This window comes from Crassostrea angulata, chromosome 4 (genome assembly GCF_025612915.1).
Source record: "Crassostrea angulata isolate pt1a10 chromosome 4, ASM2561291v2, whole genome shotgun sequence".
Lineage (NCBI taxonomy): Eukaryota > Metazoa > Mollusca > Bivalvia > Ostreida > Ostreidae > Magallana > Magallana angulata.
The window spans coordinates 13,929,273-13,955,067 of NC_069114.1; the positions used below are offsets into that span (position 1 = coordinate 13,929,273).

The 25,795-nt window shown below is 33.6% G+C and overlaps 4 protein-coding genes across 5 annotated transcripts; 3 read left to right on the forward strand and 1 right to left on the reverse strand.

The window, feature by feature from the left end:
- Window positions 1–1,700: 1,700 nt before the first annotated feature.
- Window positions 1,701–5,894, forward strand: LOC128179364 (uncharacterized). Its single transcript, XM_052846776.1, has 3 exons — window positions 1,701–1,989; window positions 2,234–3,944; window positions 4,262–5,894. Exons 2-3 carry the CDS (start codon window positions 2,273–2,275, stop codon window positions 4,603–4,605), a joined length of 2,016 nt encoding a protein of 671 aa, XP_052702736.1. The 5' UTR covers window positions 1,701–1,989; window positions 2,234–2,272; the 3' UTR covers window positions 4,606–5,894.
- Window positions 5,895–9,179: 3,285 nt separating this feature from the next.
- On the forward strand, window positions 9,180–12,508 carry LOC128181407 (uncharacterized). The gene is made up of 3 exons (XM_052849805.1): window positions 9,180–9,223; window positions 9,517–11,191; window positions 11,760–12,508. Exons 2-3 carry the CDS (start codon window positions 9,559–9,561, stop codon window positions 12,104–12,106), a joined length of 1,980 nt encoding a protein of 659 aa, XP_052705765.1. The 5' UTR covers window positions 9,180–9,223; window positions 9,517–9,558; the 3' UTR covers window positions 12,107–12,508.
- Window positions 12,509–12,600: 92 nt separating this feature from the next.
- LOC128181409 (cingulin-like) lies at window positions 12,601–21,101 on the reverse strand. 2 transcript variants are annotated; one of them, XM_052849807.1, is made up of 9 exons: window positions 21,025–21,101; window positions 20,758–20,911; window positions 19,564–19,649; window positions 17,543–17,659; window positions 17,220–17,385; window positions 16,035–16,136; window positions 15,610–15,712; window positions 15,078–15,243; window positions 12,601–12,965 (listed from the first exon to the last, which is right to left on the reverse strand). In XM_052849807.1, exons 2-9 carry the CDS (start codon window positions 20,840–20,842, stop codon window positions 12,900–12,902), a joined length of 891 nt encoding a protein of 296 aa, XP_052705767.1. In that variant the 5' UTR covers window positions 20,843–20,911; window positions 21,025–21,101; the 3' UTR covers window positions 12,601–12,899. The 2 variants fall into 2 exon arrangements, with proteins under 2 accessions (XP_052705767.1, XP_052705768.1); XM_052849808.1 differs by lacking the exon at window positions 17,543–17,659.
- On the forward strand, window positions 21,010–25,795 carry LOC128181408 (uncharacterized). The gene is made up of 7 exons (XM_052849806.1): window positions 21,010–21,242; window positions 21,501–22,132; window positions 22,571–22,625; window positions 22,977–23,124; window positions 23,579–23,767; window positions 24,067–24,214; window positions 24,802–25,795. The coding sequence occupies exons 1-7, from the start codon at window positions 21,067–21,069 to the stop codon at window positions 25,023–25,025; spliced, it is 1,572 nt and encodes a 523-aa protein (XP_052705766.1). The 5' UTR covers window positions 21,010–21,066; the 3' UTR covers window positions 25,026–25,795.

Sequence of the window (25,795 nt, forward strand, 5' to 3'; positions counted from 1 at the left end):
CAAATAATTCATGTCTTGATAACATTCGTCTCCACACAGGTAATGCAGTTGACTGATATCACTATTTAAAACAGATAATTACTAATGACAAAGCCTTCTACACAATGCTGCTTTAAAATTGCATCTATAGCACTATGTCTAGAATTATTCCAAACAAATATTATTTTTAATTTTTCTTTTTCAAAATTAATAAGTATCGGATCGACAGAGCCTCGATGTCATCATAAAACATACAGATATAAAAGGCAATATAATATAATTTTTTTTTTCTATCCATTCTGAAAAAGTATTTCCAATAATAACCACATTTCTCTATTTGAAAAACGAAAAGTAGACATATTTCAAAAATATTCGAAAAGAGGTTTTTTTTTATGCCTGATGTACCCTAAGAGCCAATGAGTTGTTAAAAAAGCATATGATTTCCTCCATCATTGGTGATATGCTTAAATTGTTGTATAAGTCGAGATTAAAAACTAATACCGCTATAATATTTGCATAAATTTATCAATTGACTGAGTCAAGAGACATAAATGTAGCTTTTGTTTGTCCGTCTGTCTGTACAATCATGTATGGTCCATATCTTTCTTATTGAGGAACATTGACAACTCTTACTTTACGCAAAGATTGCTTATTAGGCGATATGTCATGATTTTGACCCAAGGTCATTTAGGAACGTTCAAGGTCATTAAAAAAGTTCATAATTTGTGTCTGCTCTATACTTTTATGAAAAACATCGGAAGTGTCTACGTTACATAAAAATTGCTTATGACCTAAGGGCGTGTCAAAAATTTTACCCAGGGTTAGTTGTGCAAGTTTAATGTTATTTTAAAAAAGAAACTGTTTAATTCCTGTCTAGGCCATATCCTGTAATGAAAAATTATAAGAGGTCAACATTAATCACAAAGATTGTGACCTTTTACATGTATACGTCCTGACCATGAGGTTCGGTAATTAATGCCAGTTTAAGGTCATTGTCAGAAAAATGGGGCATCTGTTACTTTCAAATAAAGAAACACTTGAGTTGTTATATTTTCTTAGCGAGGATATCATTATGAGCTTGCTCACAGTCCTTCTAGTTTACATATTATAGTTTGAAAGATAATCCAAGGATATATCATATCTATATATGTATAATTTATAGCTGCATGCTACTATGCACATAAACAAATTGACAAAGAATGTCGTTTTTCTTTATTTTACAAGATGAAACAAACAATTATTCCATTATTCATATTGTATAATACACATGCATTGAAGAAATTGTTATATTAAATATTCTGAAAATTCAAAGCATACAAGGTAGCATTCAATATACCAAGTCCCAAGTATTGATAATTCAAATATGCATTAATCTACTGATCAAATCAAAAACCCTTTGCTAGTCTAGTGATTTAGTTATTTGCCATTACAACTGGCACTTCTCATACCCCTGCTTTGTTGTGTGCGGCAGATACACGATTCTTACAGTTCAAGTTCAAACAAGCTGATTTTGATATCCCTATAATGTAAATTCCCACAATGACTTCCCCCACCAATTGCAAGAAAAGGAAAACTAGAATTATATCAGGTTCTAATGCCTATTACACTACACGTAAAAAGGAAGAAAATGAATCTTCGTTTGTAAAACTGAAAAAATAGGGCAGTGTACATGCATTATTCGGAGTAAATTTAATATATTACGTTATGAAAGTGTTGTAAGTAAAGAGTTTAGTATACATTAATATGCTTAAACTGAAGTTGCTTGCCTTGTATTGATAAACAGTGAAAAAAGCAAAACATTAACAAATCGTGCTATGAACAGTTTCCTTTTAAAAGATTTCGTTCATTACGCCGAACTCTAGCGGCAGTTGGAATGCTTGATATACGGCAACACATTATAATCTGATAACGAGTAAAGCCTAACATTGTCAAGTGATATCTAGGGTTTTTTTATGTATCGCCAGACCAGGAAGTTTAGCGCAATGGATTTACATTATGATGAATGACAAGGTTTGAAGCTTGTAAATGTATATATTTTATGACTATATTTTAGCAATTTCATAGATGTCATGCCACACAATTATCTACATTTGTATAATACATTTGGTTCATTATTTTCAGAAAGCTCTTTCGATTTTTGTGATTTTGTGATGATACATTTCCTGCTTAAGCACACAACAAGACGATACTTTTAGAATGTTAATGATCTACTTAGATAATGTTATGTGCATAATCTAACTTTATCGTTTTAAAGGTTAGTTACAATTGTCTACATTCAAATAAGACGTAAAGCATGGACCCCCAATGCAGAGCCCAGGATGCCGTACGGTGCTATATATGTGAAAGATCCTTCCCCTCGATGCATTGTGATGCTTGTAATGTCTGCCTTTGCAAAAGCTGTGTTGGTGAACATCTCTCAGATTTGTCTAAATCTCATAAAGTGGTGCCATTCGAACAGCGGAACGCAACACCTAACTATCCTAGATGTACAAAGCACACCACAAGGCAATGTGAACTTCATTGTGAACAATGTGACATTCCTATTTGTGTGCAATGTGCATCTTCTAAATGTCACCGAGGTCATAAATTTGTTGACATGCTAAAAAATTTGAAAAGCAAACAAAAAGCCTTACAAAAAGATTTGGACGAATTAGAAAGATCATTATATCATAATTATCAAACATTTGCATCAACCATCCAAATAAAGATAACCGATATTCAAGAAACGGCAAAGATAATGGCAACAGATATCGATGCTCAAGGGAAGGTCTGGCACAGAGAAATAGACGTCATAATGAAACATCTAAAATCTGAAGTCAAGAAGATTGAATCCAAACAAATGGTTGTCTTAAATAAACAACAAGAAGAAACAAATCAAATCATGGATGAAATAGAACAGACAATTCTTGATTTGAAGAAAGCATTAGACTCAAATGATATTAACTTTGTATATGCTTACAGATCCAGGAATAACGAATTCAGAGAAATGCCTCCTGACCACAGCCTGTCATTACCAAGGTTCATCCCTGAGAATATTGATACAAAACAGCTTCAAGAACAATTTGGTTCTCTGTCAATGATGCCTGATTTAACCTACGAGAATGAATTCGCAATGAAGACAAAAGTGTCTGATGATGATTCGATATACGAGAATGATTCAACAGTAAAGACCACAGATGCTGAAAACTCGCTTCTTGATGAACCAAAGATGATTGTTGCCAGAAACACAGGTACTGGAACCTTGAATACTGCAGTCTGCTTGAATGATGAATTAATCTGGACAACTGGTCAGAGCAGCATAATAAAGCTTTACAATTTGCAAGGGGAATTACTTTCTTCAATTCACACCATGTCAGGAAACTGGCCATGGGATATTACAATCACAAAGAGTGGAGATCTCTTCTATACTGACCCACAAAACAGAACTGTGAACAAAACAAAAAATGATCAGATATGGACTCTTCCAATAGTAAAAGGTTGGGTACCACGATCTATTTGCAGTACTCTCACTGATGATGTCCTGGTGCTCTCAGTGCGACATGATGATAAACAAACACAAGTTGTTCGTTACACCGGTTCTTCCAAAACGCAAACCATTCAATTTAATGAGAATGGTCAACCTCTCTATTCACCCGGCTGCTACAAAAAAATCATTTGTGAGAATAGGAACATGGATATCTGTGTATCTGACTATGGGGCAGGTGCAGTAGTAGTGGTTAATCAGACTGGTATATTGCGGTTTACATACAGGGGTTACCAATGTACAACAAAGGCATCATTTTTTCCAAATGGCATTGCAACAGATGGCAAAGGTCGAATTTTGACTGCAGACAGTATCGAACAACGTATCCACATCTTAGATCAAGATGGACAGTTTCTTCGCTATGTGGAACACAAAGATTTACATTTTCCTCGTGTTCTGTGTATAAGCAAAGGTGGAACACTTTTTGTGACTGAGTGGGAAGGTAAAATCTTTTCTTGAAACATGCTAAAACTAATTGAATTACTTATATGACAGAATTCAAGTAATGATCAGTTCAGTATTTATGCTGTAAGAACATTGGCATTGTGTGCAAGGTCAAAATTAAAAAGATGACCCCATATTTAAAGTTTTCAAAAACAATGTGCAAATAACCTTACTTTTCATTTAATAAGTCCTTGTACGCATTACATCTGCAATAACTGCGATAACTGCAAATTTAAAGGCTAGAGCTGTTAATATATTAATTTTGTCAGTATGGTCATATGGGGGAAAATCTAAGGAGATTTCAATTTTTTTCAGCGCAAGTGTTTGATGTGGTCGTGCAAGAAACTGCAGGTTCAAAAAGACTAAATTTAGAGAACTGCGGACAGTACAAACTCTATGTCACTATGGCTTCAATAGGTCTGGGGGATTATGACAAACGAGAAGTTAAAGTCAAGTGGCGGTTTGAATACATTCGCAGATATGGCTTCCACTCCAGGACTCTCTTCTCGTTAGAAGCTGGGAGGCGATGTGAAACCGGGGAAGGATTTTTCAATTTTCTAGTACATCAAAACCAAGAACACTTGACGTCGGCCCTTGATAAGGCAACAAGGGTCAACAAAGAAGATGAGGCGTTCTCTGTCAACTTCAAATTTCTTTAAAACTATTTGAAAACAAATGTGACAAATAGAAAACCAAGGTTTTTCATTCAATGCTGGGCTAAAGCTATCATATAATTAGGTGCCAAACCAGATACCACCGCCAATCATTTTTGACTTTCTTTTTTTTTTAAGATTGTTTAAATAGATAATTTCTTATGTAGTATTTAACTATTGGAACAAAAAAAAAACTATTATATATGTTGATTCCATATGCGTGTTTGAGTGGATCTTTAAAATGTGTGCATGAGAGAGATATGTTCAGAAAAATCTAACGATGAATTCCAATGGCTCTAGGATATTTCCGTTGCTTGAAAAAATATTGTAACGGTTCTTCTTATTTATTATAAACCGTTCAAATAGCAGATCATTATTTAATGCTTTTAAACTACAGTATTAACAGAATTTTATGTTCTACAAACATATTTCGTTAAATTAGATTAAAAATCATTCACTCATGATAACAAAATTGAGACAGCAGAATATGTGTCAAGATGCTCTGAAAAGCATTAACCGCACCATAATATGATACAGTAGACAAATACACCATTAAAAGGTGTTTTAAAGGTTAAGGTTACAAGAACAATCCCTCGATTTTATATTTTATCTTTTTTAAGAGGACTTGATGGCCGTGGCCATTTTAGACTGTATTGATCTCCTTTAGAAGAAGAGCTCTATCTAAAAATAAAGGAAAATATTACCAAATTTTAATGTTAAAATATATAAATTTTCCTTTAAAATAAATAACCAACTTTGAACATCAAGAATTAAATATAATTTTTTTTGTTTTGTTTTTTTTTTTTTAATTTTTTGCTTTCGCAGTTCACAGCACATTCAATTTTGTACAATAAAAAGCTTGCTTTGACCTTCCCCTGATACTCGTTTCCACGGATGACGTCAACGGTCAGTGTCACTTGTCTGACCAGACGTCTGCTGGGTGGGACCGGTTGACATCTCTTTGATGCGACCGTCATTTTCATTTCTGTTAATCTGCATATATGTCTATATATCATAGAAATTAACTAAATATGATCCAAAGTTATACTCGTATAACCTGGGTTGGAGCAATTTATGTTTTTTTAATAATCCGCTTTCGGATTGTAAAACGTAAACTGCCCCAACCCAGGTTGTACTCGTATAACTTGGGTAGACATTCAGTTCATTTCTTAAATATAAAAGTAGTATACATTTATTTTAAGTAAATATCAAACTCTAAATTGTCTTATTTTTACCTTTTTTGAAATTATATTTTAAATAACAATTTATGTCCTTGAAATTATACTACAAGTGTTACTTTAATGACCCATGAGGTAAAAAAAAATAAATAACCAACTTTAGACATCAAGAATAGATTAAAATGTATAATTGCAAGTTCGTTTTTTTTTTTTTTTTGGATAACTTTTTTGATTAATTTTTGCTTTTGAAGTTCACAACACATTTAATAGTGTTTCCGTTCTGATAGACTTAATTTTGTATAATAAAAAGCTTGCTTTGACCGTCCTCCTGATTCTCGTTTCTACAGATGACGTCACCGGTCAGTGTCACTTGTCTGACCAGACGTCTGCTGTGTGGGTCCGGTTGACATCTCTTTGATGCGACCATCATTCCCATTTCTGTTAATCGGCATATATGTCTATGAGTATCAGGAACTGTACACCGGGCTGAGGAGAGTAAGCCTTACGGGCACTGACGTGAAATTAAGAGGTACAATAAGATCAGCCACATACACATCCCCGTTGATAAATACACACGTACCATTTATATTATAGCTATATCGTTTTTCTTTTTTATGTGAACTCGTTCAAAATATGTCAAATAATATTAACTGACAGTTAAGACACCAATACTTATGCCCCTAAATCATTTCTATTCATCTCTTTACTAAATTGACTTCATTTAATAGCATTATTGTGCACCATGCCCGATGGTCTTCTTATTCAAATTATCTAAATTGTAAGTTCGTCCCATAACGGAATCCAGTAATCCTTCCCCAATTTCCCATTTTCTGTATTGCACAGAATGAACCCTGTTCTGAACATCTCTTTCTCTAATTGGCATGAGTCTTTTTAAATCTCTGAGGTTGTCTATCAAAACTATATCTGATATAGTACCGTGTATTTCTTCCAGAACTTTAACAAGATCGAACAACCATTCATTTACTTCTTCTCGAGATTTGCTTTTTTCTCTCTCACTTCAGCATTTTTTCTTTCCATATATTCCTTTTGTGGGTTTTCAGTTCTCTTTTTAATTTCATTAAGTTTTGACACAACAGCTTCGTAAAAGGACTATGTGCGGTATGGTCAAATATCTGCCCCCGATTTCAACCAAATTTTAAACGGTATCGTATAAAAATAAAATCTTCACGAATCATTGTATAGAGGAGGCCTATAACTTTAATCTTAATTTTGGTCATTATTGCTCAATCGCTGTTTAACTATGAAACTCATAATGACGTCACTTAAATGACCTAATTCCCGCAAATTTGCAAAAAATGAAAATATTCTCATTTTTGTTCCATATATTGCAATCGGAAGTATAGAGCGCAGGTCTGCTCAAGTGCGATTTTAACATATTATTTTCATCAGATAGTTATACATATTATACTGAAAAATGGTACATGAGCAAGCCTACGCTCGATGTTTCCAAGTCGAAAAACCGTCGGAAAACACCCATATTTTGCTACAAAACATCAATTTACATTGTATATCAAAATAATGCAAACTTCAATACGTCATTTCTACATAATGACATCATTGTGGTGATAACCTTTTACACCTATATTTCCAATATGATTTTAACTATCTTTCGCCTTATCTTTAAAGCTCTTTCTAAAACTTTGATTTTGGGGGCAAAAAATGCATAAAACCGCACATAGTCCTTTCTTAAGATTTGAAACCTAAGAATCACAACGTCTCTGGTTGTCTTCCAGTTGTTTGGGTTCCTTCTGTATACTCTATTCAATTTCTTGCACGTCTTCTTACTTAGATTTAGAAAGAGTGTTCTTAAGCTCACTTCTCCGTAGAATGGCTACTGTGGGTTTTATTTTCAATTCGTGATCCTTTTGGTCTGTTTAGGCACACAGTTAACAAATACTGTATCCAATCTTAACTGGTATCTTATGCACATTTAAATATGCTGTATAAAATAGTGCAATTATCTAAGGTTTTTTTTTTCTTGGTATATATTGGCAGACCGATAATCGTTTTGTTAAGAATTAGAGCTAAACTGATGGATCAAATGTGCAAACTGCAACATAAATGTGCACGCTACACTCTGGTTTATTTATAAGGACGATCGAGTTTCCAGTAGCTGGCTCAGTTTAAGCACATTGTCTGCATTTGCATCGGAGTGCAGTTAAGACTTGCAATATAGATTTCGATATAGGCAAATTGATGTGCTTACAATATACATAGCATGACTGACGCATCAAGTTAGCTATCGAATCTACGTGATCAATACGTGTTCAGTTGAACATACAAACAGACAGTAGCCCCGCTTCGTTATAAGTTAAGGCGTTAACCGGTTTTTTTCACATTGCATTTGCGTGCAGAGGCAAACAAGTCAAACGTAAAAATTGCTTGGAAAATATACAAATACTAGACTTAGACCCGTGCGTGCACGGGTTGGCATATTGCATATTATGTCGGGCATTTACGAAATATATACATCAAATTTGCACACCATGTTGACATTCAGAAATCTTGGAATTTTTCATATTAAACGCACTGAGTTAGAGTTATCTCCCGTAATTTCTTTTTGAATGAAAATTTACACGTATTTGTATTACATGTATCGTTTTTTAGTTTATCCATGCAAATGTGATATTGTGGAAACATAAACTAAAGAGCATCCCGTGATTTAGCTTGAATGTAACGCGCATGCGCAAGATTGTAAAATCCGAAAAATTTAGACGATTTCCGGATTTTTTAAAGGAATTCTCTTTGATTTTTAATTAGCGAAGCCTGATTGAGAAAAAATAAAAACATATTGGTAATCTCCAAATACCAATGATTTTAAAAATATATAAAACAAAAGACAGTGGTCTTCCGATTTCTCGGTATTTAAGCTAAAAAATTCGAGTCTATTATTTTATTATAGTAGCATAGATGTTTGAATTATTGTTTATAGTTCACTTCATCACATAAATCTCTTACAAGTTCAGTTTTTGCCATTTGAAATTGTATCATTTTTTTCTTTCAATAAAAGAAAATGCGTCAAGCCTTTGATAAACCTATGCATTTATAATAAAATATGTTAATGTAGTCGGTTTTCCTGTAAAATATATATGTATTATCATTCAATCCAATTCTACTTATCTGTTCCTGTCATTTTAAATTCTAATAAAAATAGTAGCTAGTGTGCCTTATGTAACACAATATAATTATATAATGAGAGAATAATTTAACCTTAATTTGGATTTATTAATTTGAAATGTTCATGTTACATAATTGACAAACACTGGCAGAGTTAGCTTTGACATGTATAACACAGATAATGGCTTTTAATTTAAAAGGATGATAAAATACTTGTTTATATTAAGTGTTTACATCATGTGATATTTTATTTTTGTAGGTCGCTACACCAGGAAGAGTAGGGTGATTCATCATGATGTAGTGAAAAGGTTTGTAAATTTTAGATTGATATAAAACTATTTGGTTTGCTGTATATCAAATATCATTCATTTATACAGTCGGGTATTATTGATTATCTTATACGGTCGATAAATGATTTCCGAACGTTTTCACTTATTCACAAAGCGGATTATTTATCTTCTACCAATGTCATGTTTTAATGCACAAATATGTGAAGGGTGAGAATTCATATTCTCTTTCTTATGTTTTAGATATATGCTCGCTATTCTTTTAAAAATCTTAATCATATCTTGATAAATGAATACACCATTGTCTCTTACAGGTTAATTTTAAAAATATTTATGTCCAGAAAAGTCATAAAACCATGGATCCTCAGTGCAGAGCGCAAGATGTCTTACGGTGCTCCATCTGTGCAATCTCTATCCCCTCGATGCATTGTGATGTTTGTAATATCTGTCTGTGTAAAAGCTGTGTTGGTGAACATCTTTCAGATTTGTCCAAATCTCATAAAGTGGTGCCCTTCGAACAGCGGAGTTCTACCCCTAATTATCCTACTTGTACGCAGCACACCACCAGGCACTGTGAACTTTTTTGCGAACAATGTAAAATTCCTATTTGTGTGCAATGTGCATCTTCTCAAGATCACAGGCGCCATGAATTTGTTGACATTATGACAATTTTTGAAAGAAAAAATAAAGACTTGCAAGAAGATTTGAAAGAATTAGAAAAATCAATATACCCTAATCATCAGAAATTTGCATCAAACATCCAAATAAAAAAGGCCAACCTTAAAGAAAAGACAAATGTATTGACAACAGATATTGACACTCAGGGAGAAATCTGGCACAGAGAAATAGACGCTGTTGTCAAGATTCTAAAATCTAAAATTAACGAGATAGAATCCTATCAAATTGGTGTGCTAGATAAACAACAGGAAGAAATAAATCAAATTATTTTTGAAATACAGCAAGTCATTATTAATTTGAAGAAAGTGCTTGTCTCAAATGATATGTCCTTTGTCTTCAGTAACAAATCCAGGAATACGGAATTTAGGAACTTGCCGCCTGAAGTCAACGTTTCCTTACCGAGGTTCCATTCTCAGAAGATTGATACAAAAAAGCTTCAAGAACAATTTGGTTCTCTATCATCGATGTCTGATTCAATGTACGAGAATGAATTCGCAATGGGAAATCTGGTGTGTGATGTAAAAGGAAAAGAAGCCTCGATGCCTAAAGAACCAAAAATCATAGTTGCTAGAAACGCCGGTCAAGGGGTCTTGAATAGTTTGGTTTGCTTGAATGATAATGAAGTTTGGACATCTGGTCAAGACAGCACCATAAAGCTTTACAACTTGCAAGGTGAATTACTTTCGTCAATTCAAACCAAATCAGGAAACTGGCCTTGGGATATAGCAATCACAAAGAGTGGAGACCTCTTGTATACTGACCCAAAAGATAGAACTGTGAATAAAGTAAGGAGTAATCAGATACAGGTGGTGACAAGACTAGGAAGTTGGACACCACGATCAATATGTGGAACTCACACTGGTGACATCTTGGTTCTGGAGGTCAGTTATGATGAAAAACAAACACAAGTTGTGCGCTACACCGACTCATCCAAAAAACAAACCATTCGTGTTAACAGTAATGGCAAGCCTCTCTATTCCTTCGGGTACTACAACAAATTCATTTGTGAAAATAAGAACCTAGATATATGTGTATCTGACTATGGAGCAGGTGCAATAGTTGTAGTGAATCAGACCGGTAAACTGCGGTTTATATATACTGGTTCTCCGGGTACTACCAAGGGATTATTTTTTCCAAGTGGCATCGCAACAGATAGCCAGAGTCAGATCCTGACAGCAGACAGTAACAGCCAGTGTATTCACATCATAGATCAAGATGGACAGTTCCTCCGCGATATTAAACACAACGACCTACATTTTCCTCGTGTTCTGTGCATGAACAGCGGAAATATTTTCGTTGCCGAGTGGGAAGGTAACGCAAAATTATAATATACATGTACCATTGTGTTAAAATGCGAGATTCAATAATAATATGGTTTTTGTAATATAAAAATATTCGAACTGGCATAAATTGTCGTCAGTAAATAGAACTCATAATTAAAGTAAAAAACCCCAGGTGCTTGAACATGAAACAAACTCCCTCCCCTTGGCGTGGGATGTTGGGTGGGGTGGCTCTGTCTATTTTTGACCTTATGAATAGTTGACTTTTCTCTCGAGATCCACTTATTTTTTATAAAGCAGATGGGTGGGGTAAATTGGGGGTTTCTTTTCAGATTTGAAAAAAATCTCAATAGGAGATTCGACTACTCCAGGTGTCCAAATCGGTGGCTTAATTTCGTCCAGTTTATGTGCTAAAAACATAAATAATTTTGCCTCTATGCCCTTCATTTTCCATACTCAAATATTAATGATAAACTAACGCTTTTAATAAACTAATAATTCCATGTTTTAAATTTATTCAATAGATACTTGTCTAATTATTAAGACACAATTGTAAAAACAAATATAATAAGCCCTTTAACGAGAGCTTTATTTTTCAGCACAAGTGTTTGATGTTGGCGTGCAGGAAACAGAAACTTCAAGAAGACTGAATTTGGAAAACGGTGCAAATTACAAACTCTTTGTCACTAAGGATTCAATAGACCTTGGCGATTTCAACAGACAAGAAATCAAGATTAAGTGGCCGCTTAAATACATACGCCGATATGGCTTTCACACCAGGAATCTCTTCATGTTGGAAGCAGGAAGGCGATGCGAGACCGGTGAAGGCTGTTTCAATTTCTTTATAGACAGAAATCAAAAAGAGTTAAAAATGGCCATAGACAATGCAGCTTACGATCAAAGCGAGGGGGCGTTCTCTGTTAAATTCAGGACGCTTCGGAACTAAGCAGGAGTTATAAAACTCAAAGGATGCAGGACATAACTGAACTAACTTCTAAACCTTAATGATTCCATGAAAGTTATTGTATTTTATTATATAATTATTTTCGGTATCAGACACCATATCTATCTATCTATCTATCTATCTATCTATCTATCTATCTATCTATCATCTGTCTATCTATCTATCTATCTATCTATCTATCTATCTATCTATCTATCTATCTATCCATTCGTCTATCTATCTATCTATCTATCTATCTATCTATCTATCTATCTATCTATCTAATTGTATTTTCCGTAGTCATACAAAGATAACAATTGTTTGGGTTTTTTATGTTCTCTCATTTTTCAAAGGGTAATCGAAAATGCAAATTTAGATTAATCGGATACTACCCCCCCCCCCCCCCCCTCCAAATAAAATATTGTATGACTGATGATAAAATTAATATTTTCAAATATATTATACCTAAATCGTACGACTCAAGGAAGAGGAAACAATTTTGTGCATCATAGTTTTTATAACAAGAAAACAACTCATTTAATTATGATAATATTTCAAGAATATGCAAATAATGGAAAGTGGTTTTTTTTAACAAAATAAGGATGTAGGTTGATGTTTGAATCGTCCCAACATCTGTCTTTCTTCTAAAATCATTAGAATGGTTCAATACTAATGTGAGACAAATTGTCTTGGTTCCTCAAGATTATTTAACTTAAGTAATCATTATGAATAAAGTAAAAAATTGACTTATCTATCAATTAATTCTCAGTGTTTCTTATTCAACTCGGAGTTTGTTTTATTCTCTTTGAAAGTTTGATACTGTCATTTTGTTAACACCTGCTTCTTCCTCATTCATTGGTAACTACAATAAATGATAACATTTTTTATAAGTCATGATGAAAAATAGTATTTTATAGTTATATAAGGTAATACAATCAATGTATAAAGAATACAAAAGTTAGAGTTCATATAATGGCATAAAAAAAAGACAGGAAATATATTTCTGGTTCCAAAATGAGTTGTATATATACATGTATAATTATATGAAATACGAGATTCAAGAGCCCCTTCACAACCGTACAGTTGGAGTTCAGCTGAGCCAACCACACTGTTTATTTTTAATAGTACATGGAAAGAATAATTACATGCAACACGTGCATAATGTATATGAATCGCTTAATCTTGATTAACTGAAGTTTAGGATGAAGCACTGACAGTCTCTGTCAAATCACAACTTTGTATACGTAAAATAATTACGGCAACCATGAAACGAGACACACTTCATATTTGATTGATAGTAAACCGTCAGATGGAGAAAACTTATTCTGTGGTGTCTTATTCTTCCCTTAAGAATGATTGCTATATTTAGTACATAACAACACCTCTGAAATATTACGACAAAACTTAAGAGCTCGATTCAATAAAATTGCCTGTGTTCTTTAATCATGAATTCACTCTCATCACTGACAGCTGTAACGCAAAAAACTACATTAAATTTTATTTTATAACAGAATGTTATTCGAATCGAACCCATGAGTTAAACGTAATAGTTTTGTCAATGTTTATGCAACCTATAGAGAAAAGGAAGTCCTGACTGGGAAAAACATGAAGGACCTTCTATGTTTGTAATATTACAATAAACACTAATAATGGTATAAAACCCGCAAACTCCCTTAAAATAGATTCACATCATCTACTGACACTTGACAAAGCGGCAAATTAGAAACAGAAATAAAAAAAATTGTTTCCGAATCATATGTCTTAATAATTTTTAATTTATTTTTGTCAATATTCAGCTAATGAGCCCAAATAGGAAACAGGAAATTACGATGGTGGAACAAAAACGGACATACAAAGTTTGTTATTTTAGAATAAAAATCACCGTTCTATAAGCCATTTGAAGCAAAGTAAGCCGGGTCCTCAATTATCACATGGAAGTACAGATCTTTTTTTAAGTTGTATATTTAATCATTTATTTTTTCAAAACAAAAATTGAATCGAGTTAAGTGATTCAGATGAAACGTAAATATATTTAATGAAATGAAATTTAGTTTAAGGCTTTTAAATCAATTAGCACCGATAGCATTCTCTTTTTTATAAAAATGGCACCTTAAAAATATTTCACTTATAAAATTCGTTCCTTTATTTTACATTTCTTATTTTTCTGAGAGGTGACGATTTAAGACCCACAACATTTAGATAAACTATTTTTTAAATTTAATGTTTTCTATTATTCATTACATTTCTTTTAGCATTATTTGTTAAAGGGACTTGGACACTATTTGAGCTCAGTATTTGTAAATTTTAATTTTTCCATTCTCAATGACTAGAATGGTTAATATGGGTATTTTAAATAATACGTCAAAAATCAAATGCAAAGAAATTGTGTTTCAAGTAAGATAAAGAGATTGGACTAATTTATTTTGTAAAAAAAAGCTCGAGTCTTGTTATTGTTTCCATATGTGTTACATTCGTAAAAGTTTGAATCGATCAGATTTTGCTTTCTTTTGTTGATAATAGTATTTATAAACACATTACAATGTAATCAGTTTGCCACGAGTCATTATTCAAATAAATGGTAATTTCTTTTCTTTACAAGATTTGTAAAACAAATATGAGAGACTCAAGCTTGCTTTGTTTACATAACAATGAATTCTGAACTCTGTATCTCGTTTGTACCTTGATTTCTAAAGCTAAAATGTTCGTCTATCATTCAAATTTATAAATAAAAACAAAAAACAAAATGATTTCAAAATCGTGTTTAGGTCCCTTCGATTCGAATAAGAGCCCAAACTGTTTTTAAGGTCAGTCTTGAAGGTCTATTATGTGAAATACAATATGACAACATACTATAAAGTTATTTTTTTTAAATTAGATGTTTTCCCAAGTTTAAAAGAGATGTTTATGTGAAGAAAAAACCAGAGACCAATCAAACTGCTTGTGGTTGAGATGACGCGATAAACTGCAGTTTTACCTTTAAATTTGCTGAGGCCTTTGGTTGTGATGACGTCACGGCCCGCTTACGTTCCCGTATCTCCTTCTGCCACCAGATCTGCTGTAGACGCTGAAGCTCGTGCTGTAATGCAGTACACTTGTTCTCCATGCTAACCTCGTTCAGAATTTCCAGTTCTTTGTTCAAGCTAAATGAATAGTTAAATTACCACGATGTTTATAATTATTATAAGAATTAAAATACATGTAGAGTAACTTTTAATGTAAAGTTTACGGTTGACAAGTTACAAGCAATTGCAAATGGTTGTTTATAGTTCAACGGAAGAAAATAAAGAAAACTATATATGGACAAACTTGCAGGAACACACAAAAATTAATTTACAAAAAAATTAACTTTTTAATTTAATCATAAGAAAAAAATCATGCATGGTTTATATTTGGCACTGTTTTGAGACATTACGATCCCAAACGTTGGGAAACTCAATCTATAAATGTTTTGCTTGATGGACGCAATGTTCTAAGGTTCTGTTTTCAGACATGATCCTGACACGTACCTTAAGAACTCTGGATCTCTGTGAGGAATAGCGTTTAGTTCCGACTTCCTTGCACTGAGGCTACCAGTCTGTTCCTTGAGTTGTCTAAGCTGTTGGTCAAGTTCTAAATTTTAGATTGCAAAAAGGTATATCAATCATCGGTTGTGCCTGATCTTTTGTTACGGACACCCTAACTATACAATATGTCTTAGTTATAACTAGTTATTCCTTTTATATATCTTAACAATATTTTAAACGGTATAAAAATGGATTTTACCGTTTGCTATACACTGAAAGCAATTTAAATAGAATTTGATAGGTAAGTGTAAGAAATTCATTATGATATTTTTTTGCAATTGTGAGAATCTTGAAATATGTTGTCATAACTTCTGCAGCTGGTGTTCCTTTACTGTAACAATGTTTCGCTGTATTTCTGTCTGTAATACCTTTCACTGTTTTTTGAAGACGCTGGGAAGTTTGCTTTTCTCTGTCAAGTTGAGCTCTCAGTTCTTGAACTGCTCTCTTTTTCTCGGTGATTCTTTCAAGCTCTTGCAGAAAAGGGAAACCACATACATGCAATATGCCACAGAGATGCAAGTTCTCCTTTGGATGGATTTTTCTCATGAATAATTGATTCGCATTTTTTAAAAATCTTACAATGAAAATGCTCGTCGAAAAAAAGTTATAATGAAAAAGTGATACTAGAATAGTATTGAAAAACAGAAAAAATACAGCATTGTCGTTTAAGATTCCTGGAGAATCATTAAGAATTGTACAATGGGCTAAACAAAGAAGATGGGTGAATAAGTCGTGCAAACTGCCCATATGAGGATATATAAGATACTATAAAATTAAAATATGAACAAATCTCATAATTTTTTTCTCAGTTATTAAAAAACGAATGTATATTTACCATGACATCGATTTAAAACCTTTAAATATGCAAAATGTTTAGAGTAGGTTGATTTAAACTGGCGTATGCGTGTCAAAACCTCCAAATAGTGTCATTTTCAGAACTCCAATGCCTTTTCTTTTATAGAGTGGGTCTGGGCTCCATATTTTTGTCGTAGTCTGTATGAGGTATAAAGGAAATCAAACCGATTTCAATCAACAAAAACATGGAGAGATGACCCACTATACTTTAAAAATGTTATTTTGTATCCCAACAATTGAACGTTTTAAAAAAATACTACAAGTACGTAAATTCGTGTTTGAAGTTGCATTTAGCATTTAACAATGAAGTTTGTTGTGACTGAAATGGCTCAGTGGTTAGAGCACCAGACATTAGGTAACATTATAGAGCTAGGGTTTTAGGTTGTGGGTTCGATATCACCTAAATTTTATAATTCATTTTTTTTTTCTTATCGTTTGTTAAAATATTCAAAACTGAATATAGTTAGAAATCGTGCTTCTGTAAACTTGTAATATAACATCATATAGTATATTTGGTTGGAAAAAAATTAATTTGAAATTGGTTTTTTTTTTATAAAACCAAATGGGCATTAGCGCTATTTTTGTTCCCCCATCTTCTTTATCATCGAATAAGTATTTACCTCGCACTTAATTGCAAAGAGAGTTGCGATCAATCCATGGGAGAGAATGAAAATAAAGAGATAACAAAAACAATTTACCTGTTTTGAGGTCATCTTCAGTGAGCCTAGCCTCCATTAGGGCTTGTTTCTGCTCCTCCTTTCTGCGATCATGACCATCGCTTTGTAACCCATAATTCTGTATAAATGTCCTTACAACTTGACAAAACAGTTCTCTATCTTTCTCCCCCTGGTTTTGCATGTCAGTCTGTGTTAAGGGAAAAAATTGTATAAACATTTTTAACTGGATATCACTCATTGAAAACTGGACTCAAAATTGATATTATCAAAACTTTAATATACATGAAATCAAACGATTAGCTGTAGAGAAAGTAAAAAGTGAAAATGCGAGTCAATTCACTTACTACATATTTAGAAATATCGTCTTTTTCCTTCTCTAGAGCTGAAACTTTTTCTTGCAGGATTTTTTCTTTGTTTTCCTCAGTGTTCAAATTGACCTCTTCTTGAATCAATAAATTTGTCTAAAAGGATCAAGCATACATAAAAAACATGGACTGAACATATCAAAAAGTTTCAACTCAAGATTCCTTGTACTTCACTGCATGAATGGTACGAGACGTATCTAACTGTCATGTTGAATATTTGGATTTACCAGGTGGCAGAAGATACACAACTGCCACCCGGTAAATTTGAATTTTACAACTTAACATAACTATAAGAATCTAAATTCTAGAACATTGATTTTTCACTAATGATTAAGAATATACAATGTAATTTTTATAATGAGATTGAAAACAAGTTTAATTTATTCCGTCGTTAAGATCTGGTACATCCTAGATTTTTAACAGTAATTCTGTGAGTTGTAATGTTGATATTTAAATACAATTCATCTATCATATTAATACATTTTCTATAATTAAGTTTGACCTATATCTATAGTTTTGAAGCGTACGTTTATTTATGTATTCCTAATATCGGGCGAGTCAAAGTAATTTCCCCAGGATTTTTCAAAACAATTTCCCAACCGTGAATATAATAAACCGATGTTCTAGCTACTTTTTGATGTAAGGTGAAAACCTGTCGAACTTCATGATTAAATACCTAAGAAATGTACATTATACTATTTGGCATCGATCATTTTTGTACCCGAAAAATTAACACGTATATGTAGTATGGTACCCGGATATTCATCTTTGCTCTGAGCCACAGTCTATTAAGAATATCCCCTGTGTTATAATAATACCATAATCATTGCAGTACCGGAGATAATTTGATGATGAGGAATGCACAAAGAGTGCAGTCCTCTTGGCTATTTTTTTTTTTTTACATTATTTATTTATTTATTTATTAAGAGGCACTTACTGCAGATACAAATTTTAACAGAAAATTTCTACAAAACCAAACTCAACAGATTCCAAAGAAAAAAATAAAACTCTTTATACAGTATAGGGGTTCAGGGGTTCACTTTCCCTAACAGATAGATTTGCTTATGAAAAAATTCAAAGGTTGTCACATATCTCTCTCTCTCTCTCTCTCTCTCGCTCTCTCTCTCTCTCTCTCTCTCTCTCTCTCTCTCTCTCTCTCTCTCTCTCTCTCTCTCTCTCTGTGCAATTCTTGTAAGTTAGAGTGCAATAATAACAACTAAATTTTGTATTTTTTTTTTACAAACTATTAATCAACATGGTGACATTTTTTTCTATGATGCGCATAAGCGTCGGAACCAGGGGGGGGGGGGGGGGGTGTTAAGCCCCCTCTCCTCTATTTTTGCAATGTTAGCTATAACCATACCATAATCTTTTTCTTTTTCTTATTTTTTTATATTTGCTGTCAAGAGCTCTGATAAGTCTAGCCCCCCCCCCCCCCCCCCCCTCTAACTTTCCATTTGCTTTCGACCCCACCGATGCGGATTAGATAATAATCATAATAATATATTCTGATGCATATCCAATCGGACATGCAGTGCACCACCAGGACTTTAAGTCACGATATCAACAGTAGTACAATCAATGGTATTAGCGGCATTTATAGCACTGACGGGTGTTTCCTATTTTAATACAGTCTTTAAGGATCCTTATACGTAGTTATGTATAACTGTGATTGTTAAAATTTTGCATTCCTTTTATGTCTTCAAACAGGTAAGCAATTCAACTCTCATTTAACTGAAATAATTTGTTAACATTAAATTTGAAACACAAAAAAAACCCCTCAAAAAAGATTCGTTCATATCGTGGTCTTCGGCCAATATGTATACACACTTTATAATAATTAAAAAAAATGGCACAATACTTGACAGAGAATTGTTAGGTCTTTATTTTTGCTTGTTACTCGATCTACAGCTGACATAGAAAAGGGATTATATGATATTAAAAAAAGTTCAAGGTCACGTTCCATTAATTTAATGATCTATCAAAATGTATTAACTTACTTTAAACGTCAGTTCCTTTTTCAGTTCATTGTACTTTTTCTGTAGCCCATCTCCTCTTGCTAAAGTTGATTGAATTCTGCACTTCACTGAAAACGTGGAAATTAATATCATAACGAAGTGAAGTATGTTCGTCTTAACTTTCTTTTCGCCACATTTTTAAAAAATTAGACCTACCCACCAACCCCCCAAAAATGATCGATAATTTGCTCTGGAAACATCAATCACACTGCATGATCTTTTGTTTAATTTTTTCACTGTACTGGGGTGGGGGATATTTTTGGCGATTCGTTTTTTTTTCATGCAAAGGTCAATTCATCTAATACGTTAAGGGTACTTAAATTATACCAACATGGTATTGGAAACTTGGTATGGTTCGCGCACGTTCGTAAAGTTTGTGTTCTTTATGTATATGTACATGTAGCAAGAAAAAATCCGCACAAATTCAACACGAAAGAAAAGTAAAACATCAGTGTCAGAGTGGGTGAGATTGAAATAAGACAAACTCAGAGTATGTATCGGATGATGTAGGATGATATACTTCAGTTTTTGTCAGTATAGAGCAGCTGAAAAAGAATTAAAAAACAATTACCGTATAGAATTCTAGACGTTTCGGGACCCTATCTCACTATAAAACTGTCAGGCACGTAGTATCGTTTTTGAAGGGGGCAGCCTTATCGAAAAAAATATTGGACAAGCAAAGAAAAAAACCAGTTATATCTACTTCTCCGATCCAGTTTATGAAAATAAATCCTAATTCGTGGGAGAGAGAGAGAGAGAGAGAGAGAGAGAGAGAGAGAGAGAGAGAGAGAGAGCAGTATTTCTTAAGCTTCAATATCTCTGTTGATTTCAATAGGCCTACAATGTATATTCACTTCCATTACATGTTCACAAAAAGTGGACTCCATATTATTTCATTTTCATATGTATCTAATTAAAATTAGACCTTTGATCTCGCTCTCTATATATAATGTAACGAGCGGTAACCACACATTACAGAGAGCGAGATGAAACGGTCTAATTTTAATATATAGGCCTATATATAATTGAATTGAACATATTTTATTGTGTAAGTAACACAAAAGGATCGGAAACAAGTTCTTGCAACTTACAAGTTCCTCTCCTAAAAATATATATAATTGAGGAAAATGTCTGTTGCAAGAAATAGTGAGGGGGGTGGATGGATAAGAATCTTACAGTCATGAAGATACTTCTTCTTCTGTTGTGCATGTAGTTCAGAATGTATAATCTGATTAAACAGATCGTCCAAATTCGTTGACATTTTCTCTTGCTTGTACTTCGCGCGTCTGCTAATACTGACCGATTGACGTCAAGGTTCTTTGGAGTTTTCCTAGCCGGAAGAGAAAAAGTCACGATACACACCGAAATAATTCGGGCGATTGTTGTCAAAACAGTGAGTCACTAGCGGTAATGTCTAAGAATAGATTATTACTCTATATTTACCTTTACCCAGGTATAAAAAGTCAGAAGACCTAGTTGAACAGGATGGCAGAAGGTGGTTGCACAGATTTTAGCGAAAGTGAACAACAATTAGATCTATTGAATATGGAGACCGGAGATTGCGCGAATCCGGATTTGGAACCCACTGCCGTTGTGGAACAAGCAGAAGGGAGAGAGGACAAAGATCTGCAGTTGTCAGCGTTTTTGGAGAAGGCAAAAACGTACGTTATGATTTTATATCGATATTAATTGAACTGTGAAATTAATTGATAACTTGAATATAGATTGCTTGATCATGTTGATAAGGCCTGAACAGCTGCTGAAGGCATATAGGCCTATATATATACCATATATATAGCTTCTTCCAACCAAAAAAAAGTTAAATTTTCAGTTGCTAAACATTAGATCATATGATAAAGACTTTTTAAAAAGCTTAACCATTCATTTATTTATAATTTATTTGCTCTCCAATATTTTAGTGATCGTATGTATGAGCTGCGCCAGATCCAGTATGGGGAGAGACCAGTGACAAGCACAGGACATAAGAACGCCATTGACAGCTTCTTTGCCAAGCATCTTCAGGTCCAAGAGGCCAAGTTAGAATCAGGGAAGGAGAATGTTCCAGCAAATGTGGAAGATGTCGATGAAATACGTCCAGAGACTGTAGTGGTAGAAATCCAAGGCCTTGTTGAACAGCAGAGGGTATCCAGTATTCTGGGAACCGCATTCAGACGACGCCTTGAGAATGTCATTCGTGGCACCCTGTCAAGTGTGTCAAGAGCACCGCGAGCTTCATCGCAAACAAATTCATCTCACAGCAACTCTCCACAATCATCTCAACCGAGCCCACAGACAGCAACAGCTGACGTAATATCTCGAGATGGAACATCTCAAGAATCTCGACAAAGTTCAAATGCATCTACACCTAGCAGTTTATCTCGAGATGGAACACCATCTTGGGTACCTACACCCCCCAGAGTGTCGAGAGACAGTACTCCGGCGGAACCTGATGTACCATACAGACCAAGGTCATTGGAAGTACTTCAGAGAGAGACCGAACGCAGTAGAAGCAACAGTATCGCCAGCTCACGAAGCAGATCTTCCATTAATTGTAAGATATTGATTGCAATCCTATCAATTACATATTTACTACATAATTTGATATTAATTTCAAAATATCAATATAAAAACTGTATACTGTGGTTTCATTAATTTTCAAGGGCATCAATTTTCGTGGATAAAGTGAAAATCACAGTTTCAAGGATACGTAAATTCGTGGCCAATGACCCTTTCAATACAAAATGTTAATAAAAATTGCACTTCAATGAACATTTAATTTCGTGCATCAACTAATCGACGAAATCCACTAAAATTGGTATTCAACGAATATTGATGAAACCACAGTATAATTTTACTGTTGTCCACTAAACTGAATATGCCATGGCATGTTTTACTTATGAAATGATATTTGATAAGATTGAAGAAAATTTTAAATAATTTTAATTCTGCCATATTTTTTAAAATCTGAAATTGAATTTTTTTTTTACAGCAACAGAGAATGTGGTTCCACCTCCACCTGCTGTTCATCCTCCACAGATGAATATGTAAGTGTAATTTACATAGATTCAGGCCGAAATTAAATTATTGTTTGTTTGAAATTGCCTCCAGCCTCATTGAAATACTCCCGCTGATCAAATTTTATCAGTAAAAAATCAAGAAATTTTTTTAATTGTTTTTTTTTTGTTGCACAACATTAACCTACTTACAAGTTTATTCAGATTTTCATTTTTTACTAATTTTTGATTAGTTAAACTTCCAGTTTGAAAAATAAAAAAAATTCCCTCCCTCCCTACTGGGTCTGGAAACCCCCAGGATATTGATGTGATTTTTCCCTTGAACTGCATGTTCATGTGTTTTTCTAATATGTGTTTTGTATTTAAAAAATATCTTTTCAGTGCCGACATAAGTTCCATACCTCTCCATGTTGTGGAGGAAATGCAGCGCGAGGAATTTGTACAAGAGATCAGTGAACTGGTTCACCGTCAACTGGTTACCTCTACCTTGCAAGGAAACTTCCGAACTACGCTGGAACTGACCATGAGGGTAAGATTATGATTCTGTACTTCAGTTTGCATTTTAAAGAACGAGAGGCCATTCAGAGTTGTCTATCTTGGAAAGAAACATTTACAATATGTACATGTATTTTCTTTTACCTTAAGATATTTTAAGAGAAATTTGGGGTTAAATGATGTTGGATTTTGAATATAAATACCGTGGAATCATTGTCATTCCTGGAGACCAATTTTTATTTACTGGGCATTTTTCAAAAGATTCATTGTATCAATTTGTGGCTTTTATGTTATGTGTTATGAATAAAGAAATATCATTATTTGTTCATAGTTAAACTCATGTTAAGGGAAACAATACAACAGAATGCTGTACAAGAGTGAAAATACTTTTGCACTCTTAAGATCAACAGCATTTACATATCTGATGTTAATTTTATTTGATTGTTTGAAAAAAAAATATTAAATTGTTTATGATGACCATGTAATAGGATCGCCTGAACGGTTCAGACACTGACGGACAGCGAGTGCAGGAGTTCGTGCGATCGATACAACCAACGCAACCAATCATCCGCAACGACTTCTCCCACATTGGGCTTCCTCCACAGCAGCCAGGGGCAGATAACTGGGACAACATTTCTGTGACCAGTGTTAGTGCTCAGGCAGTGCCCTACACACAGGTAAACAACACTGATAAATTATTCAAAGTTCATAGCATTAAGATTTAAATGTTGATTAAATTTTTTGACAAAGAATCAAAAACATATGTTCTCTTTTATAGTACATATTTTCAGTTTTCCATAAATTTGAACTCATTTGTTTAATACATGTGCCGGTATATAGATTGAGAAGATAACTATGTCAACAATAAGAGCTTTATTTAAAATATGTGTACAGTAATTATCTTGTCACTCATTATGACTTTCAATAATTAGATAAATCAGGTACAAGTACTGTAGTATGAAATGTAATTTTTCAGTCCAATCTGTACCTCAGCCGGGAGATGGCCAGTCTGAAGGCCCAGGTGGAGGAGATGAAGTCCATGCTCAAGGTCAGCTTCGACCTTCAACTTGACATCCAGCGGGCCATTAGACAGGAAGTGGCGGCGGCCATGTCAGAAAAGTCAGGTGAGTCCGAGGCAAATTAATAAAATTGTGATATTTCTCTGGCTCTTTTTCTTGGTTCTGATAATTTAAGCTGGCTGAGAAAGAGTTGAGAAAGTCCTAATAATATACATGTACTTTTTAATTTGAACTACTACGGATAAGTTATTTGTCCCTAAACTCAAAGATGTGCTATTTATGTTGACATACTAAATATTTACTTCTTGAGCATAAAATTGTTATATTTTATATACTTGAGATGTCATACTAAAATGAGTCATTTTCTGTGCAATTTTTCATCAATGCAAATAGAACTGTAGTAAGTTGTATTGACCTATCTACATGTAGTAAATAGTATTTGATGTGAATCCATTACGTATTCATTTAGACCAATAGCTAACAGAACTTTTGTTATTCTAAACTGCTAAAATTATGTTCGCCTAAAATTTCAAAAGGGAGTGAAAAAAATGCTTGATAAGACTGTCTGTGATTTTTCTGACATGTAAAACTCAAATCAGCTCAATTAATTAGTAAATTAAAAAAAAAAAAATTCAAATTCAATGACTGCAAATTAACAACAATAATTATGATCTTTTTCCTGCGCTTTGTAGATGGGACACGTGAGACAGCGACCTCCAGGCAGTCTCGACCAGTCAACGACTCACACTGCCTGATTTGTCTGGACAAGTTCTCCGACTCCGTGCTCTACCAGTGTGGTCACATGTGCGTTTGTTACGGCTGTGGTCGGCAACTCATGTCCCGTAACTCCAACTGCCCTGTGTGCCGAGCTCCAATCAAGGACATTATTCGCACTTATAGGTGTAATTTTGACTGAATAGGAGGGGTGTAAAATGTTTTACCGTTACCATACTAAGAACAGTGTGAAATCACATTCTGTTTATAGATAAAACTGCTTTTAGAGACTCAGTCACATATTTGTACAAAAAATTTTGCATAACATTTTCTCATTTATATCTAACTGAAGCATCATCTTCACATAGATTACAAAAGTCATTCTTGAAAGCTTAACTTCACTCATACAAGTTATATCTGGTCCTAATTTGTTCTCAGATTTATTGTCTTTTGAAACAAGTTTTTATTGTGTAGATTAGTCAGCTTATACTAAGTCAACTACAAGTGATTAGGCAAATTTTTTAATGAGCTCTGTGGTTTTCAGTCATGCACTGACTTTCAGGGCATTGTGTTTTGTGATATACATAATTATTACAATGATATCATTTTGTACAATATTCTATTTTTATACATTTTTACATAGTAAAGTATGTGTTATATATACTTTGTATATTTAAATATGTAGTTACATGTATGTGTAATGGCTTCACCATCTTCTGAAAACAGACACAAGACTTTAAAGTCTTAAAAGATGTCATTTGATTTTCCCGTTAAAAGTATGATCAGAATATGTAAATATATTTTCCATTCATTTTATCCTATAGCTTTTGTCACTGCATGGTTTTATGAGTGTTTTGAAGATGTGCAATATTGATTATAGTCATTGATCAATTGACTAATTGTTAGACGTATTTAATTAAGATACAGTTTTCGTTGATCAGTTTGAAATAAAATATCATTGTTATATTAACA